The sequence below is a fragment of the Cuculus canorus genome, chromosome 1 (assembly GCF_017976375.1).
Source record: "Cuculus canorus isolate bCucCan1 chromosome 1, bCucCan1.pri, whole genome shotgun sequence".
NCBI classification, from domain to species: Eukaryota; Metazoa; Chordata; class Aves; order Cuculiformes; family Cuculidae; genus Cuculus; species Cuculus canorus.
The window spans coordinates 103,543,063-103,561,902 of record NC_071401.1 but is presented as its reverse complement, the minus strand read 5'-3'; the positions used below and the strand labels follow the sequence as shown (position 1 = coordinate 103,561,902).

General features: G+C 36.2%; 1 protein-coding gene across 1 annotated transcript in view; it reads left to right on the top strand.

Annotated features, from left to right (window-relative positions):
• The window catches only part of LOC128852302 (uncharacterized), a 341,810-nt gene that overhangs the window by 42,914 nt on the left and 280,056 nt on the right, over positions 1-18,840 (top strand). Inside the window, exon 5 of the mRNA XM_054068130.1 lies at positions 6,488-6,778. Coding sequence (XP_053924105.1) covers positions 6,725-6,778 — 54 coding nt within the window. The 5' untranslated portion in view covers positions 6,488-6,724. The remainder of the gene's footprint in view (positions 1-6,487; positions 6,779-18,840) is intronic.

Sequence of the window (18,840 nt, the reverse complement as noted above, 5' to 3'; positions counted from 1 at the left end):
AGCCAGCCTACATCAACCCATCACGCTATGAAATATTGTCACAACGATATTATATTGCAAATGGTGCCCCGAGCTGGGTATCTTTCTGCAATATTTCATTTAGCGATGTAGGCATGCCCAAGAGGAATGGCAGATGCTTGCTGCTGAGGGGACTTTGTAGATAGTGGCTTCCCAGGAGAGAGAAAAATAAAAGATTCTTCTGCCTCAAGATTACTTTTGTTTGAAAGGTAAAGGTTAACTCTGAGAATATGATACAGTATTTTAAAACTAGACAGTGAGTGCCTCTTAAAACACCTGCAGGTTCCGAAGCATTTCCATACGTTGGGCGGCCACCATACAGGACTCACGGTGTCCTGCCTTGGGAAGCCAGGTGGCACTAAGTTGTCTAACACTAAAGACAGACCACCAAATCCTGCCCAAATTGCTAGTTTATAAGTTGTAATGCGCGTGTTATTTACTAATGGATGGAGGCTTTATGTGGTTTAGGGGAAGTAGCTAAGCTTCCTTTCATAACAACGTGTCAGAGGTACCTGTCAGTAGCAGTTCTTCATTGCCTCACCGCTTTTGTTGCACCTAGTAGTCCAGACTGACGTTGCCTCCCTGAGAGATTTCATCTGCGGACTGAGAGAACTGTCATCTTGTACTTAGTATTTAGACATCTTGTGCTTGGAGGACTTCCTAAATTTGCATTTTCTTTAAATACAGTGATTGTTTTCTGTATTTGGGGAGAATTAACCTGAAGTTACAAAACACTTGACAGATAAACGGAATTTACAGCTGGGTAGCATAGGCTTTCTGCTTGGCTGCTGGGTCCATGATGTGTTGAAATATTACCCAAAATAGGCTCCATTTAAAAGTAGGTGATTGTGTTCAATGTGGATTAAGAAGTTCAAAGGGTGCCTTACATGTGTATTCTTAATACAAGAAAAATCCTTGATTATGTAGATAGATGTATTCAGTTGCCTTCACAGCAATGGCACCTCATAATGAATAAAGATACAAAAAAAGTTGAAAATTACTATCTTTGTTTATGGGTCCTGTTAATTCAAACATTCAACAGTACCATAGTATTTACTGGCCTTCAGATAGACCCGTTTACTCTATTTTGAGATAAAAGAACAGTTGGAAGTGGATCCATCATTTAATGTGAGGTTGTTTTTCTACTTGTAGCAAGTGATAAAACACAGAGTGCCTGATACTGGAAATGAGCATTTATTGAAGTTTACTCAATGCACATGCAAGAAAAAGAAGGAAAATTATGCTAAATCAGCAATTTAGTTAATTTAAATCTGTTACAGTGACAGCTTACTGTAGGCTATGTGCATAGAACAGGTCAAGTACTGACATAGTAACAGGCCAAGTAACTTCACCCAGAGTACCTTGTTCACAAATAAATGAGAGACAGGTAAGTGAAATTAGGTTTATGGTGGGGTACTTCAAGGTAAAAGTGCTTACAGCACTATAGCTACTGTGGAGAAATAGACACTTAATGGTGTGTTTACATGCCTGTACAATCACTTTAATTAAATCACTGTCAAAAGCGTATCATTCAATTTTTCCTCTTTAGGAGTCTAAGTACAGCCTGAGGAAAGAATTCTGAATAACTGCAAGATGCAACTGAGTAGGAAATCAGGGTTAAAATAACCTTAAGATAAGTTTCTTCAGGGGATAAAGGAAAATGAGTTTTTCAGTATAATTATGCGTGCTTTTAAGTGGCAAAAACATTAGGCAAATATTTTTTATGTATTGTTAAAAGAACTTCATTGAAAAACTTCCTAAATGTGACTCCTTAGTGACATTTAAAAGGGCCAGGCAATTTTTCTTCTATTATTTTAAATAATAGCTAAATAAAAATATTTTAAAAATGTGAAAGAATCCCCCAAGAATGTATGAAACTTAACATGTAAACAGGTTATGATTTTACCCCCAAATAATACACCTTTATCTCCTTTTATTAATCCAAGTTTTTAAAAGTGTAGGCTCTGTCTTTTTTTTGGGGTATGTAGCAAAGAAAAATTTCCTGTGAAATCTGAATTAAAAAAAAGAAAAAATACTATATCTCACTGTTCCCAGTTGCTTTGCTGGATATTTTCATGAAAGATGCAATGATGGAAATCTTTCAGTGAATTTTAATTTGTGTGTCTCTGTGCCATAATGTCAGAGCAGTTTGCAACCAAACTGATTAGGCCCTACACAATATATTTCCAAGTTTCCAGCACTTTGCCAGATACAAATATTAGATACAGATTATTAGATGCTAACTGAACCTTTTTTTATTGCAACTTGTTTTACATCAACCTGAATTCTTGTGTTGCCACAAATTTGAGTAGTAATACTGAATGCTACATTTTTGACCTCTTAAGCCATTTCCATGGAAGGTTACAAGCCCAAGTCTGGAAAGCTCTATTCCATCATCAGAGTTTTTGGGATTGTAACATTTACTAAATTGTAAAGATCAAGTCAGTATTTGCATCAGGTCCTTTACAAAAGCAAAGTGTTTGGCATCTGCGTCATATTAAGGCAGTTCAGTTAACAGGAGCTCCTGTAGTATATAATTCAACTGCAGATTTCTGGCACTTCTGAAACTCAGACTACCTGCTTATTCCGGATCTTAAATTTCAGTTTTGCAGTAATTTTATGGAATGAAGCATATAGCAGTACCAGAGCTTAAACATGGTTGCCAGAACCTGAGTGTTTTTTTGAAAATTCAGATAATAATTCAGAAGCTGAACATGTACAAAGTGTATACCGCTGAACATCATCATAAGTAAGGCTGTTGGCATACTGTGATGTATTCTGAGAATTTGTAAGAACTTGAATAAAAGACTGAGGTCGATAGTACTACATGCTATAAAAATACAGAAGAAGTGACGATAGTTTGTAAAGAAAATGGCAATTAAAGTTAAAGAAGGATGTATGAAACTAATAAGATAAATAATGCAGTTCTAGATTTAGAATCCTTACTTTAAACACAGATATATATTTAACTATTGTCCATTTCATTTGGTGCCAGGTATAACACATCGGATAACCTTTTTGCTGAAATTTCATAGCTTATACTATTGTTAGAAATGTTTGCTCTGCTGGAATGAGTTAAAAAAAAGCCCCAACTACGGTATGGTAGGATTATAAAATAAGGCAAAAATCTGTCCACTTTTAGAGAGATGTGATTTTATTTACTTCAATGCAGTGCTTGAAATTTTTCAAGTTTGTTGCTGCAAATAAGAAACATTATTTTTTCTGTCTCAGTAAGCCCAGAATACAAAATTACATATTTTCCTTAAGCGAAACTGCCTCAAATTCTTTTGTGAATACTTGAAGATTTCAGATGTTATCCTCTAACAAAAGCTTCAGATTAGCGCTAATGCACTTGACATTATGGAGTGGGGTTCTTGAATAGAGGCAATGCTAGGGTTTTTAAAAGGTTCATACCTATCGCCATTCTGCTGTCTAAAGGCTTCCCTTTTAGCAATAAAGATTATTTTAGTGCTATATGATGTGATAGCCCAGATATTTAAGCTAAAGGAAAAAAATTAATAATTAGCTCACAGATCTGGACTTGCTGGAGTTTGAATTTTACGTAGAGACATGCACAATGAAGGTATTTGGCAGCTTATTGTATTGACAGGGATAATAACAGTGGTCTGGTTGAAGAAGTATGTTTTAGTTAATATTAATGGGTTTAATTTTTTTCTTTATTGTTTATTTTTCTTTCGGAAAAAAAGCCCTACTTTAGGGAACCAAAAGCAATTTCTTGTGATTATTTTTAAATACACATTTAATGTAATAAAATTTATAATAATATATTAAAAAGTCTATCACCTTTCAAAATATATATTTTATAATGTAATATATAATATGATTTCTGTCTGAAAGCTGTTAGTAGGTGACAGAATTGAATGACTGTGATTCAAAGAAATATATAATATACCAATGTAAAGGGAAAAAAATCCTGTTTTTTGTTCTTTTGTGGTAGTATTAAATACACTGTTTTGTGAAAACTGGTAGACAACAAGGCCTGTCAAACATATGGCTATTGCATTAACATTTTTCATTTCCCACTGGAAAATTAAATATTTTCACCTTGCTATCTGTAGTATTAACTTTACCAAATGCAGGAAACTGTAGGGAGAAGTACATATCTTTAGGTAGTGTTATCTGGCTATTATAAGGATATTTGGGCTGTTTTGAGTGGCAGCTACCAGAGAGATAAACATTTAGAAGTAATTATACTAAATGCATAAAAGGGGCAAGGTTACAGTAAGAATGTAGGGTTTTATTTATTTATATGAAATTGTTATGAAATTCAACATGCACTGTGTTTACGATACTGCCTGAATTATCTTTCCTCTGGTGATAGTTTTTTCTTTAAAAAATGTTAGAACCTGGAAGCCACTCAGACAATACATTTTATCAGATTTGGAAAACACGTAGTTCTAATAAGTTAGGAAAAAAATACCTATTGAAGAACACCAGCTTTTCTGCGAAAGGTGAGGTTCCGTAATTCAGAGCAGGCGTTAGAATATGAAATCAAGATTTGTAAATATCAGATGGCATTTCTGTTCCTTTTTGATTCATTAGTATTTTTGTGCGTTCCTGGATGAATATGTCCTAAGCATCATTAACTGCAAATGATCTCTAACGCAAAGGCAAAACTTGCAGAAAATTGGACACCAGTTGGTAAAAGATTTTATTTCAGCTACCAGTGGATGATTACTTATAACACAGATTTACTTTACCTTCTTGTTCAGAATAGTTACATGTTTTTGTAAGCTGTCTACACAGTCTTAATAAATAGGAAATAAAATGACCCTCGAAAGCCAAACAACTTTTCCTTGTCGCCGTATGCTGCATCTTTTCCCTTTAGATTTTGTATACACTGTGTGCTGAAGAATGATGTCTTTTCTTTTCATGTTGGTCTGTCGGCGGTCATAACAGCTATTCTCTTCATGAATATGTAAATCCCATGCATAAAATCTGAAAAATTAGCATGGTGATTCCCACTATAGAATGTGCCCAATTATGTCTGTCTAGTACGTGAATAGTGATGATTTAATCTTTTGACTATATGAGTGGATTCAGGTATTGTTACAGGAGATGCTGTAATTACAGAATACCCAAACATACAAGCTGGATGCACGCACATGCTGGGGGATCATCGGGCTTTTAATAAGAACTGGGCATCTGATGTGGCTGTGATGGAGTGCATGCAGATTCATTTACAAGCGCCTACTCTGATGGGTAGTGACAAGGCAGAATAATGCCCTACGTCTGCGATACTCTTCCCTCTACTAACTGAGACTGATTTGCATTTGAAATTTTTTTTTTTAGTTCTTAGTGAGTGCTTGCAATTAGATTGGAACTGATAAAAGTTTGGATAAATAAAGGGAGAAAATGGTGACCGTATTTGCTAGGCGCCCTTAACTCCTTTGGTTTATCCGGAACGATTGTTGGAAGGGGGAGGAAGGACATGCAGAAAACAAAAACAAAAACGCACCACCAGCAATTGATGCATTTTTGTATTTAAATAAGCAAGCGTGCTCATGCATATTTATATGACGTGTATGCCTATGCGCCACTCTGAGCAGTGCACTGCGGCTCGGCTGCAGTAATTAGGCTGATGTAATTATAGCAAAACAAAGCGAGGTTAGGCTGATATGGTGGGGTTTTTTTTTTCCTACAGTGGGAACATTAAAGATATATGTATATTCCAGTGTACAAAAAATGAACCTGAAACGCTGTCAGAGGCTAGGAGGACAGTGTGGCCAGTGCACCTATTGTGTCACTGCTGTAGAAAGCAGCTTAGCGATTGGCCACTGTCTGCAGCACATAATACTGACTGGTTATAAAGGACTTGTCTAGAGGAAAGCCTGTAGGTACTCCATTGTCTGGCAAAGTTGATATGACTGCATTCTTTTTGCAGGGGGTCAGACAGCTGAACTGTAAAAGCTGCACAGATTTTTTTTTTTTTTTTTTCTTCTTCCTCTCTCTCTCTCTCTCTCTCTCTCTCTCTCTCTCTGCCTCTTCCATGCAGCATTTTTCTTTCATGCCCTGTCTCAGTTTGCATAGTTAAAGAGAATGCTAATTAAGATCCCTTGTCTTAACCTGAAAATAACTAATTGGATATCAATAGAAAACTGGCTATAGTTTAAAATATACTTGCGTAGCACCAAGATATCAATTACTATTCTAGGGGAAAAAATAATGAAGAATATTTTTGTAATCAAGGTAAACAAAGAAGAGTTGTTGTTTCTCTTTCTTCCTTTCTGGCATTCTTTTAATTTTTTTTTTTTCCTTTTTTTTTTTAAAAAAAAAAAACAACGATGCTTTGCTATTGCAGGTCAGATAATGTTTTATTTCAGAAAGTGTGCTAGCTACATAATTTAAAAGTCCACAAATCAGTTGCAATTTAGTGCTTATTAATCCTTCTTAGGATGTAATTCGGTGAAAGAACTGCTTTAAAAAAAAATTCTTTTCTGTATTATAGACGGATCTAACAACGCAGTCTGGGCTCTGTGCCAAAGGCTGGTATTTCACAGCAGCGACCGCCTTACAGATGAGCTGTGGGAAGCAGGAGGGAGACTCTCTTAGGGTGCCACTACTATGGAGACACAGCTGGGCTGAACAAGATTTGCTTCAAACGACAACAAGAGAGACAGAAAGTGTCTGGTTCGACCGCTGCCCAAGCAGGCAGTAACCAGAAGAGCTAGCAGCCAATCCGGCCATGCTGCACTGTTCGAAACCAGCTCTACATCCCAGCCAATCAGTGACATCATTGGTGAGAAACTCATTTACATCATGCAGTAATGAACTTTGTTTAACGTATCCTTTCTTTTCTTTTTTTTTTTTTTCTTCACAGAGATTAGGTCCTCCATTAATTATTCTGCCAGCATAATTTGAATTGCTATGCAAAACGGTGACTACATTTTTCCTGAATTTTTTTTAACTGTGTGCTGTCTCTGCAGGTAACCATGGGCATTTTTCCATATTTTTTTTTTTCTGTTGGCCCCATAAAACCTTTAAAAGAGCCTTTTATTGTTAGTATTGTGCATATATTTTTCTTTCGTGTATATTTGTCTCCTTGTAGTCCTTAACCTAATGTGATACTGCGTTCTTCATTTATAGTCTGACATTACCTTTAACCATCTTGAAAGGTAAAAAGGATGTTGCTGCAGCATCGACTTTGCATCTTTAGCTGCCATCACAGTCTAAGTACTTATTCTAATGCTTCAGAAATCATTTCGCTGTGGCTGTTTTACATATCTGGCTTTCTCTAAAGGGTCTTACATGCATCTGTTACAACTGAGTGAAGTTCAGTACTGTTATATTTCATTCTTCACCACTTTCATCCAAGATGTCATTTTATTAATGAATAGAACTGAGATCATTTCTGAACAAATTTCACCCCCTTCCTTCCACCTCAACACAATGCACCTGATTTGCATCCGTTTACCAGAATAACTGAATACAAGAGCCAGTATGAAAGGAAGTCAAGGGAGAGCTTGCATACTGCTTCAGGGTATGTTGCAGCAAAGCGAAATATAGAATTTTTGTTTAGCTATTTCTATTTTTACTTAGGTTGTGCCTAATATACACAGGAAAGATTGGATCTTAGCTTGAAAAACTATTGTCTAGCCAGCCTTTCATATTAGGGAATAGGTTTGGGGTTTGGTGTCTTTTTTTTTTAAATAATAAACACGCACATTTTCTTGAGATGTCTTCAATTATAAATGGAAAATATGTAGGCAAGCCAACATTGTGTTGAACATTTGGATTTAATTCTTTGTGGGTAAAGTAATTTGTTGTGTGAACAATTTTAAATCAGCCCAGAATACTGTGGAATGCAGAGATTTCAGACCGCATAATCTAATGAGGCAAGGTTTTACTCTTCATATTCTAATAGCTGAAACGGAATCAGATATGAGGCAAATCCAATATTGTGTAATTAAATTAAAGCTATATCTATTGCTAGTGGGCTTCAAGAGGTCAACAGTCTTTGGTAAAGCAAAATTTTATTTAAAGAAGTATTCTTAAATAGAATTTCTGTTACAGCATGATAACTTCACCCCTCCATGAACACAATAATGTAAAATTTGTTTGTGGAGCTTCAGTTGTATATTGATCCTTGTAGTTGCTTTGAAAATACAGAGGATTTAAACGCTAAACCATAGTTCTTTCAATGCATGATGCATTCCGTCATCCCATCATCAGTATTCTGTGTGCGGCTGTCCTGATTCAGCCACTAGCTCCCCTGCTGCAGATCCTGTAATTTGAATCATGCGTAATAATATATTATCCTACTGGGGGCCTTCTTTTAGTAGGAGAGTGGTTTTATACCTTCTGCTATAAGAGAACTGTTGGCTCCTTGCCATTATTCATGGAGGCAATCAAGATAGTCTCCCTTAAGGAATAACATCTGCACAACTGAATGTGGCAGAAATACGCAGCCACCTCTCACATTATAAATTTGATTTTCTTGGAAGCAGGAATACTTGAGAATACCGGAGCATAAAAACTGGACATTTACAGGAATTCATCAGCAGTATGCTGAATATATGCTGAAATCAAGTCTGTGAGAGCATTTGGAGTGGCTAACAGGGGCAGAAGAGTTAAAAATAGAAGCTAGTGGCTATTCTGCCTCTCTTGCTACAGTCTTTCAAACTCAGGTTATTGACTTAGGTGATTATTAGGGCTACATTAAAAATGTGACATTTTTCTTGCCGACAAGGTAATTTTCTAGCTATGCTAATGGTATGTTGTCAGTTCAGACTGGAGCTGCGTTTCCCAAATTAGAGAATCTAATGGTATTTCATGCATACAACAGGATGCATTTTCAGTTAGTAGTGAATGAAAAACAGATACAGAAAGGAGCTAAGATTGTAGAAAATATGGAAATTTCACAATGAAGTAGCAAATCTCGAAATGGAGAATCTGAGAATACCCTGAAAATACAAGTTTATGAATTGTATCTGCTGATTAAAGCTCTATTGGGCACCCAAAGGCTAGTGAAAGTAGCTGTGTGGGGGCAGAGGAAGAGAAGCCCCAGATCTGCGCAACTCTATCATCGGTAGAAGGTGCACTGCTCCCACATGTAGTGTATCTACCAATACTGTGGCCCACTATTTTCTTTCATTTATGTAAATATCATCCCTAAATCACAAAGGAAAAATCCTGGGATCATATTTTTATAAATGTTCTTTTTTTGTGTAAGCATATAGAGGAGTGGAGTTTTGCTTTATGTACGAGTGGTTTGACCATTCCTGTTAGTGACAGCAGAATTGCTATTTTCAGTTGAAGGAAGAGACAGGAAGTACCGTAGAGAAAGAGAAGACAAGTCTGATTTAGCAAGTTTATTTCATCCTGGAGTTTACATATTCCTTGTTGAAGAATAACAGTCCAACTGTAGTAACTAATCCTACACAAGCTGTGTTTACTACAGTACTATTGAGATGAATAGACATGGGGCGGTAGTCTTCTTGTCATAATCTCCTGTTTTGCCCTCTAGAAGAGAGAAATAAGATCCATAACCTGATTGGAAATTGAAAATGCTAATATTTAGGAACAGAAGTCCTTCTCAGACTGGAGGAATGAAAGTTAAGTCGGGCTGGCATTTAAAGAAACTTGGAGGGAAGACATGACTTTAGCGCCTGAATAATCTGTCACACACAAAACACTGTATGAAAAAGATTGGTGTTCTTTAAAGAAATAAGAGAAATCCAGTTATGTGGCCTAGCAATAAAATGAAGTTAAAACATTTTAAACAGGTTAGTGGTATGCTTAATCCTTGATTCATGCCAAGCTAGTAGTAAGGAAGAAAGCTTCCTGGGCCACTGGTTCTCCATTGAAGAATATCCTCAATACAGCCCTTGAGTTTTCAATACTAGGAATCAATAGGAAAATCAATACAAACAAAATAGTGATTTGATGGATCACAGGGAGACAAATCATCTTTATGATGGATGAACTCTACTTTGAAATGAGGAAACAGTAAGCAGAGCATGACATTTGTCATAGTTCATCCTTTTTAAGAGTTAGATCATTCTGGAGCATGAGTGAGCAAATGATAGCCACTGGAAATTACATGTTTCTTTCCTACTTCTGTGAACAAATACATTGTATTTTATTCTGTTCTTACATTTTTGCTTTCTCATAGAAGTCCTAACAAAAAGTCCAATCAATATATTTTTTCTAACAAAAGCCTATTATTTCAGTATCTGATGTTTCCAAGTAGAACAGTGGCATGAAGGAGGGTATAGGCACTGAAATTTGTTTTCTGCCATTACATAGTCTGTAAAAATCCTACTTTTTGCAGCTCAAGTTGTACCAGTTGAAATGAAAACAGTGAGATTGGATGATAGAGATGACTGCTAATGTGAATTACTGCATTGAAATATTTGTCATATATAATTTTAGAGGTTTCTGCTTTCTCAAGTAATCAATTTTTAAACAAACAGATTAATTCAATCAGTTCTTAGAATTAAGGGTGACAATACTGGGAAAACATATTAAGAAACCAATAACTTCTAGGTTCTTCCTTTAGAAATAAAAAAAGAGCATCTGCGAGAAAGATGTAATTATTTCTTATTCGTTGATGACCTTTCATCTGCAACCTTTTAAAAGTCCTGTAAACCCTCTCTTTTTGCAGCATGCTAGCTTAAATTGTTTTTAATACCAATGCATAAATCAAGGCTAGAATACCCTGAATACATTTACCTAATGGCAGAGGATATTGCACTATTTAATATATGAGCTTCTCTTATAGTCAGCAGTGAAATGGTAGAAAGCTATAGAAAATTATCTACCTGCCTGAGTTTGGTCCAAAAATCTAGAATAGTACACGTGTATACATTTAATTTGAACATATAAATGTTCTTTGAGTACAGAATGACTACTATCCTGGTTTTAACCAGTACTGCAATACATACTTAGGTCTAAGACTGTGGAGCAAAGAGCCTATTTATGGGGTACTTTATACTGAATCAAAATACGATCTTGGCCAAACAAGGTCAGTTACTATTTTACTGTGACACTTTAGTTTTCCTCACTTTAGATTAGGCTGGAGGAAATAGAATGTGTTGGCTATTCTTGGTATGAGAAAAAGCCTGGAACATACTGAAAACTGTTTTTTAGAAGCAAGTATAGAAAGGGTGGCAAATAATAGATAGAGGAGTCATCAGTTGTTCAAGGTCAGTTCTACAATGACTTAAGGGTGATAGTGGAAAAAGGGCTCTTTCTTGGCCTAAGTACTGTACTGAAATTTCTTTGCTTTACTGGTGGCTAATGGCAGGGCAGTTCAGCAGTTCAGTTGGATTATGTCACCCTGAAGTTGAACAGGGGCTTTGATGTACAAGATAGTAATCTGCAGACTTCTGTGGTTGTGTGTTTATTTCTTCTTACAGTCATTTTCATTTTTCATGTTGGATGTCAATGTTGAATACTTATTGAGTAATTTGGAATCCAGATGTGGTATTCATAATTTTTCATTTTATTCCTGCATTTAAATCAAAGGAGAAAATATCTTGTTACAAAATCCTTAACCCAATAAATTTCAGACAATTGTTTTCACTGAGAGAAACTGAGTTCTGTGTCACTATCCAGTAACTATAAAATTAAGTGCTAATACCTCGTTATGAAAACTATCACTTAATGTTTCTAGGAAGCATCTTTAGGATGATTAAAGAAGTCATGCTGACTGGAGTGAAGATTGTAAGAGAGTGCCATGGTTATAACAGCTTATGATTGTGACCTCATTTGGTTTCATGAAGAAATGAAAGCTACCTCTGAAAGGCAGTCTATAGAGAAATATCTTCGCCAAATTCTTAGCTTAGAAGGCTGTGTTGGGGATGGGGTAGATTTCTGTTAACATAAATAAAATAGTCCAAAAGACCCAATGACATAGAAGTTTTAAAAAACCTTAGATTGGCAAGATAATTATTATAGAATATTTAGATAATCTCAGGCAATGTGTAACCATAGAAAGGCATAGAAGTAAACCAGTAGTAGCATACAAAGAATGGTGAAGTTCTGATTAGATGTCAGATGTAACGTGAACCAAGTTAACTTGTAGTGGAAGCAGGCTTGCTGTGTTAACAAGGTATGAGCTAATTTACCTTTGCAGCTAGCCTGCTAGCTAGTTTAATTAGCTAAACTAGAACCGTAGGCAGCTGAGATAGATTCGGTTTCACCAGATGGCTCTGCATTTTGCTGTATGTATCCAGAATGGCTATATAGAAGGTCACAAAATCCCTATAAGCCAAAATTAACTTGAAAGTCAAGAATCAATCCTCATTGCTGTAGTTACAAGCTAGCATGAAAGTGATTGGAACTGGAAAAAGCTTTCTTCATGAAAGGCTGTATTTCATAATTGCTTTATATAACATGAATAATCTTCCCATATAGGCTAGCAGTGTCCTCAGGTTAGTGTAGACTAGTACGCTTAGCAGAGCACAAGTTTTGTGCAGAATTGTACTTGTGAAAAGATAAGTGGAGAGATTTAACTTTCAGGGCAGAAAGCAAGAAACTGACTTACTGGGGAACTTAGGCTCTTGCAGTAAGGTTATGAGTGCAATGTTGTTGTTTTGAAATCTATTGCTAAACACTCAGCTATTTTTACACTAATGAAGTGTAAAAGCTTCAAAAAAAAGCTATTTTTACACTAATGAATCCTTGTTGAGTATTTTCATTCTTGGAAATAAGTTTAATAAGTATATATGGAGATGGAAAAATGCACCCATCATAATTTGCTCAGTATCTGACGAAGTATAATAAAGTCTTCTTGTCCACTGCAAAGAGAAGTGGGTATTTTTTGTCTCTAGAGCTGTTCATATGTTGGTGGTTTGGAGAACTCAGAGGGACAGGAAGGTTTGGGCTGAGGCAGATATATGAGGATGACTAACCTAATACGAGGGTTATACCAAGTAAGCAAGGCTTGCTTGCTTCTGTTATTAGTTAGCGGCTTCATTCTTAGGATTTAACTTCACCAGGGCACTAAGAAATCTAGGGAATTATTCTTTTATATTCATCGTAAACGAGATGTAGATTTAAGGGCTGTCTGTTACTAGTTTTCTCAAGGGCTTTGAACAGAGGCCAAATGGCAATAGGAAACATATTTAAAACATTTTGGGCTTTCCAGGGAAGGTGGAGTGGTGTTAGGTCCTACTATGGTTGATATGAGGAGAAACCTACAAGGCCTGTCCTGAAAAACACTTCGTAGCTCATTTATGATGATTTTAGTTCATTTGATCTAGCATACAGAATCTGGAATGTTTTGCAGCTGGTAGAGTGGGTTGGAAATTCGTAGTTGTGCTGGTTGCCTAATGAAAATTACTGTTTTTGTAAAATCTGAGCTACTTTGGGGTAATGTTTGTTACCGAGAATTTTCAAGTTTAAAACAGGTAAGGAACAGAAAAATAATATTCCACTGCAGGTCAAGCCACCTCAAAAATGATAAAAATTACCTAATGAGAAATTTGCTTTTGAGTAGGTCTGACAAAACATTCCATTTTAGCATGTCATCATGTCAAAATAGTGGTTGTGCTTCTTTCCTTTTTTTATGATTCAGGCTCTAAACAAACAACAAGAGATAACTTCATACACACACACACACTGGTGCTAATGGAACTATTCACTGTGGGACACCCCTGACTCAAAAAAAATTATCTCTATTCAAAGAGTGCTCAATCAAATTCATGGATGAAAAATCCACGATGAACTATTGAACACATTACTTCTAACTCAGAAAATGCCTGAGATGTGAATTGCTGAAGGCTAGGAAGTTTATAGCAGGAAAGTATCTGTATGTGTTTGTGCGTTCTTACTTTTAGGCATCTGCTGTCAGAGACAGGATACTGGAGTCTCTGATGTGTTATAGTACATGCGTTACTAGGTTCCCCAAGGTGCTAAGTATAATATCATTCAAATTTTCTTCACAGTGTGTACTGGAATCAATTGATTTTAGCTATAATAAACAAAATATAGTTGAGCAGATGGTATATGCACAAAAATGAAACCAGCAAGGTACTAAATTGTTCTTTTTAGGTATTTGTGATCATAAAAGATAGAGGATGTTTGATGGTGCATGAAATAAAGCATGTCGAAACACTGTAGTTAATTAAAACAACCTATTCTTGGGTTTGCAGTTTTCAGAGGTGCTTACTATTTATCAACAAAGTGAAATAGTTCTCATTTTTTAAATTATTTTGGAACATCCCATTCAACATAAAATTTTGAAAATGCTATACTTTGACCATTTTGGTGATGAAAAAAATCTGAAATGGTTAAACATCTTGCTGCATGAAGATTTTGTATTTTGATAATTTTGATATTAGGTTGTAAGGCTGTATTTCCCTTTTCTGTTAACTGAAGGATGCTGTCCTGACCTGAAACCTGGCCATGAAACATGTATGAAATAATCACCGTGTGTGTGAAATAGCTTCTTAGATTCCCGTTGATTTCTCACACAAAATTTACGTTCCATGGCTGTTTTCTGTAGATCACTTCAATTAGTCTACAATTTGTTGTGAAAAGCAGTTATAATGGTTTAGGTCCTTAAGATATTAAGATATGGTTCATGGTAATACATGCAACATCTTGAAAATTATGTAGATTTACTATCCATGCAGAATGGGCTGTGTATGTAAATGTACATATTTTTAGTAAAAGCAGTCATTGTTAAACCAGATGCTTTAGTTCATCTACAAAACTGAAATTATTTCCTTTTGTAGAATTAAGAGTATGATAATGTTGATTGCCATGCTGAAAATAAATATTTACATTGTAAATAGCATCCAAGCACTAGTTAAAGCTGAAAACAAAACTATAAGGATTTGTCAATCTGTTGGTGTTTCCTAAAGAAAGATATTTCCATTTGAGCCACTGAACAGCAACAATGTGTTAAGCGTTATTTCCACAATTTTTAGATAGTTACAATGATCACGAAGACCTAGAAAATTCTTAGGTTTAATACTTCTGTGGAAATATTTCTAAATAGTCAACATAGTGTCATTTTAAAAAATTGTAGTTGCATTTGTGATTTTTTTTTGTGAATTCTTTTTGAAGACACTGGCTGGTTTTGTTTTCAGTCCAAATTTCTGAGCCACTTTGGGAGCCAACATCAACATGAATGTTGATGTGAACGCAAACCATTATGTTGATATAGTTACATAATTTTAGTATGCATATTCACTTTCTGGCTTCTATGTTGGAACTATATTTCTGTATGTTAAAAAAAAAGTTTTGTCCTAGCCGAGTAAATAAAGACCTGCCCCACTGCTGCATTTTTGTATGCCACATCGATACATATCTGAAATAGTCTGTGATTTTATTGCATGGCCAGTTGTTTTCCCCACAGGGGGCTGTGATAAACACCTATTTCCTATTAGCCCATATACTGTGAGCTGTATGGGGCAAAACTGGCCTTAGTACCATGTGTGCTTGTTCAGGGCCTGGTACAGGGAGGCCAATGGAGCATCCAGGGATTCACACTGTGCACATCACAGTTGTGGTGTCAAAAGAAATGGCCACGATAGGTGGAGAAATGTAGTCAAGAAGGTTATTTTCACAAATCTGTCTGCTCTCTTTGGTGCTTCTGGCAGATGGTCTTTTAGAAACATGGCTATGACAGGATGTGCAGATGCAGCCTGAAATGCCAGCCCAGACAAGGGCTGAGCAGTCATTTATCCTCTGATACCTTTCCCTTGCCTTAATTCAGAGGTCTACAGCTGCCCATAAGCAGGTGTTGCAGTGGGGTGGGTATGTGTGACCTCATGTCACTGGCAACACTAGGTATGGGATAAATAATTGATTTCTTCCTTAACTAACCTCCTTAGTCTGCCTTTTAATTAGTATAATTTCTTTTTCAACAGGGTCTATGGAAAACAGAAATATATGTCCTCATTAAAAGGTATCTTTGAGAGAGACCTGGGTGAAAATTTTGTGCACCTCAAAACCAGTTACCTTGTATTTCCTAACAGTTAGGCTCTCATAACTGGTAGCTGCATTATTAATTTTCCCTTGCTTCTTTTCAAAGTTTCCATTAACTGCATTGATTATTATTAATGTCACTTATTAAAATTTTCCAAAGACCTCTTGATAACTTTAATAGCCTTTTACCTTCCTAGCAACGCAGTTATTGTTTTAATCTTAATATTCATGATAACAATCAGAGCAATTTTTTGATGGCACTGGAGGCATAATCAGAATCATGAGTTAGTGTTATTAGATGACAATTATGAAGATACAAGTCCTGTCCAAGTAACAAAAAAACCCCAAAAACCTAAAGCTGAACTAAACTGTTTACAATGGCTTGTAGTGATGGGACTAGGGGCAATGACTGGAGAGGGGCAGATTTAGAATAGACATATGGAAGAATTTCTTCACCATGAGTGGTGAGGCACTGGCACAGGTTGCCCAGGGAGGTGTTCAAGGCGAGGTTGGATGGGGCCTTGGGCAGCCTGGTCTAGTGGGATGTCCCTGCCAATGGTTGAATGGCGGGGGGAAGTCCCCCCAATGGCAGGGGGGTTGAAACTAGATGATCTTTAAGGTCCCTTCCAACCCTATGATTCTATGAAAGCAAGCAGTGTAGCATGTATCAGAATAGCATATAGTAGTCTTATTTTTTATTGTTGCTACAGACTATCAGCTTCAGTATGTCAATCCCACTTTACTTCTTTAAGATGGATATTCTCATGTTATTCAAAATTAGGATCTTAAAATAACGTGTAAATTCTTCTACACAATTATGTTAGTAAAATGAATGTTGGTGCCATGGTCAGATTATATGGAGTCAAAATTGCTATCTCTAGCTTGTCTCTGCAAGTAGGGTTATTTGCTCTTTTCAAGAGTTTTTCTAAACAGAGTTAATCACACATTGCCTAAGTGCAAGCATGCAAATCAAGGATTTTTACTCACAATGCTGAAGGATACAGAATCACCTACGATCAGAGATTCGCCTGTTCATCTCGACACTTATATTGTATTTTCTGATTCATGTCAGTAAGATGTTCTCTAAAAAGCAGTACAAACATATATTAAGCATTAAAGTACTTTGAAGAATTCAGTCAGTGGCAAACAAGTGCATCCTCTACCGTATCTGTGAAAGACAGTCACAGGAGGGAGTGAAAATACAGAACTGATTTCTAAGGACTGGTTGAGATAATCCATTTATCAGTTCTTTTCCAACTTTTGTGTATAGCTAATGAATTAGACACTTTGCTCTCCCTCTGTTCTGTACTCAGCATATTTTAAACTTTGATTGTGGAAAGTTTATTTCACACTGTACTTAAAACAGTTCAGCCCATTGGTTCTGTCCTCCCTGTTTCATTTGGTGGATAACTTCAGCAAGTCTCTCAGCGTGCATTTTCACTTTGATCATGCACTTTCCACCCAGTTCAAGGGAATTATATAAGTTCTCAAAGGAGCTAAAGTAACCCTTCAGATTGGTTTTGTTGAGGTTATTTCACTCGTTGCTGAAAAAATGGAACACCAACCAGGAAATATAGGAACATACTTGGATTCCTTTCCCACTAGGATAATCCTTGAAAACAAAGCTTTGTATGATGTATACTCATGCATAATCATAGGGCTAAGTGCACCTGGTAAGCAACAGGCAGCAAGTCATCTCAGCAAGAAGTTTATTTGCTATAGTCAGAGAAATCCTGGGAATTACTCATCACATAAGAAACAGTTTTAAATGACTTCCAAGAAGATGTTTGAGAGAGAGAAGAGTTTGTCACAAGCCAGTTTGAAAAGATTTGGTAATTTTTTTTTTTTCATCTCTTTGACCTGATTGTCTGAAGCATCAGCACCCTCTTCCAACATACACACAAACCTCAGTCTTAGATGTTTTTTCCAGCACCTGGGCTAACTTCAGCTGAGTGTTGACCTTGCGAAGATTCCCGCTTCTCTTGTTTCCTGTACAGAAATGTGCTTCCAGCTTATATAACTTACCCTCTTTTGTTAGTTGAAAAATTCCTTGATGTATAGACAATCGTAATGTTTATCCTTCGTTACTTACTGCTGATATGCAGTTTAAGCTATTGTTGGTCCTGTGCTTTTTTTGCCAGATACTAAGAATGCTGATAAAATGGTATGTATAGAATTTTTGAAAAATAATGATTTAAAGTGCAGTTGTAACAGTATACTTCCCCAGTTTATGTAGATAAAACATAAAATTTAAAGGATTTAAAAGAATACAATTGGCTGCACAGAATACACTTGCATAGTATTTCTTGAAAGAGATAGCATATATTTGGTATTCATTAATATCCATTCCATCTCCTGCTTCTCTGAATTATGGGTCCATTGTTCTGCACCTTTTCTGTCCAAGTTTGGGACTTTTGTGATCTTGGGAGATGGAACGTTCTTTAGAGGAATTGCCTCAGTCTTGTTTTAAACTTCCTCCTTGTCAACCTTCTGCTTCACAGTCTTTGAAAAAGTAGTCCCATTTACATGATAGCGTCAAATGTATTCAGTGACCGTTTATGGTAGCAATGTGTGACAGACATCTGTTAGAAAGAAGAAACTGGTGCTTTTTTTTCCAAACTAGCTATTGAATTTGCTTGGCCCAGTCAGAAAAGAGGTTTCAATATCACTTGTGAGACTGCTGGGAAGTGTTATTTAAAAAAAAATAAATGCTCATTTTCTCAGCACATACATGGCTATACGTTATCTTTATAGCAGCAACTAAATGCATTAATTAGTATCATAGATGAGTTTAGTTCTCCAGTGTTATTACAAAAGATAATGAAGTTTGGTAGCTGTTCCCTGGTATGTTTCCCTGTTCAGAGATGAGTTTTGGAGATGCCATCAGGTATTACTACCTCCTGTTACAGGAAGAATGCT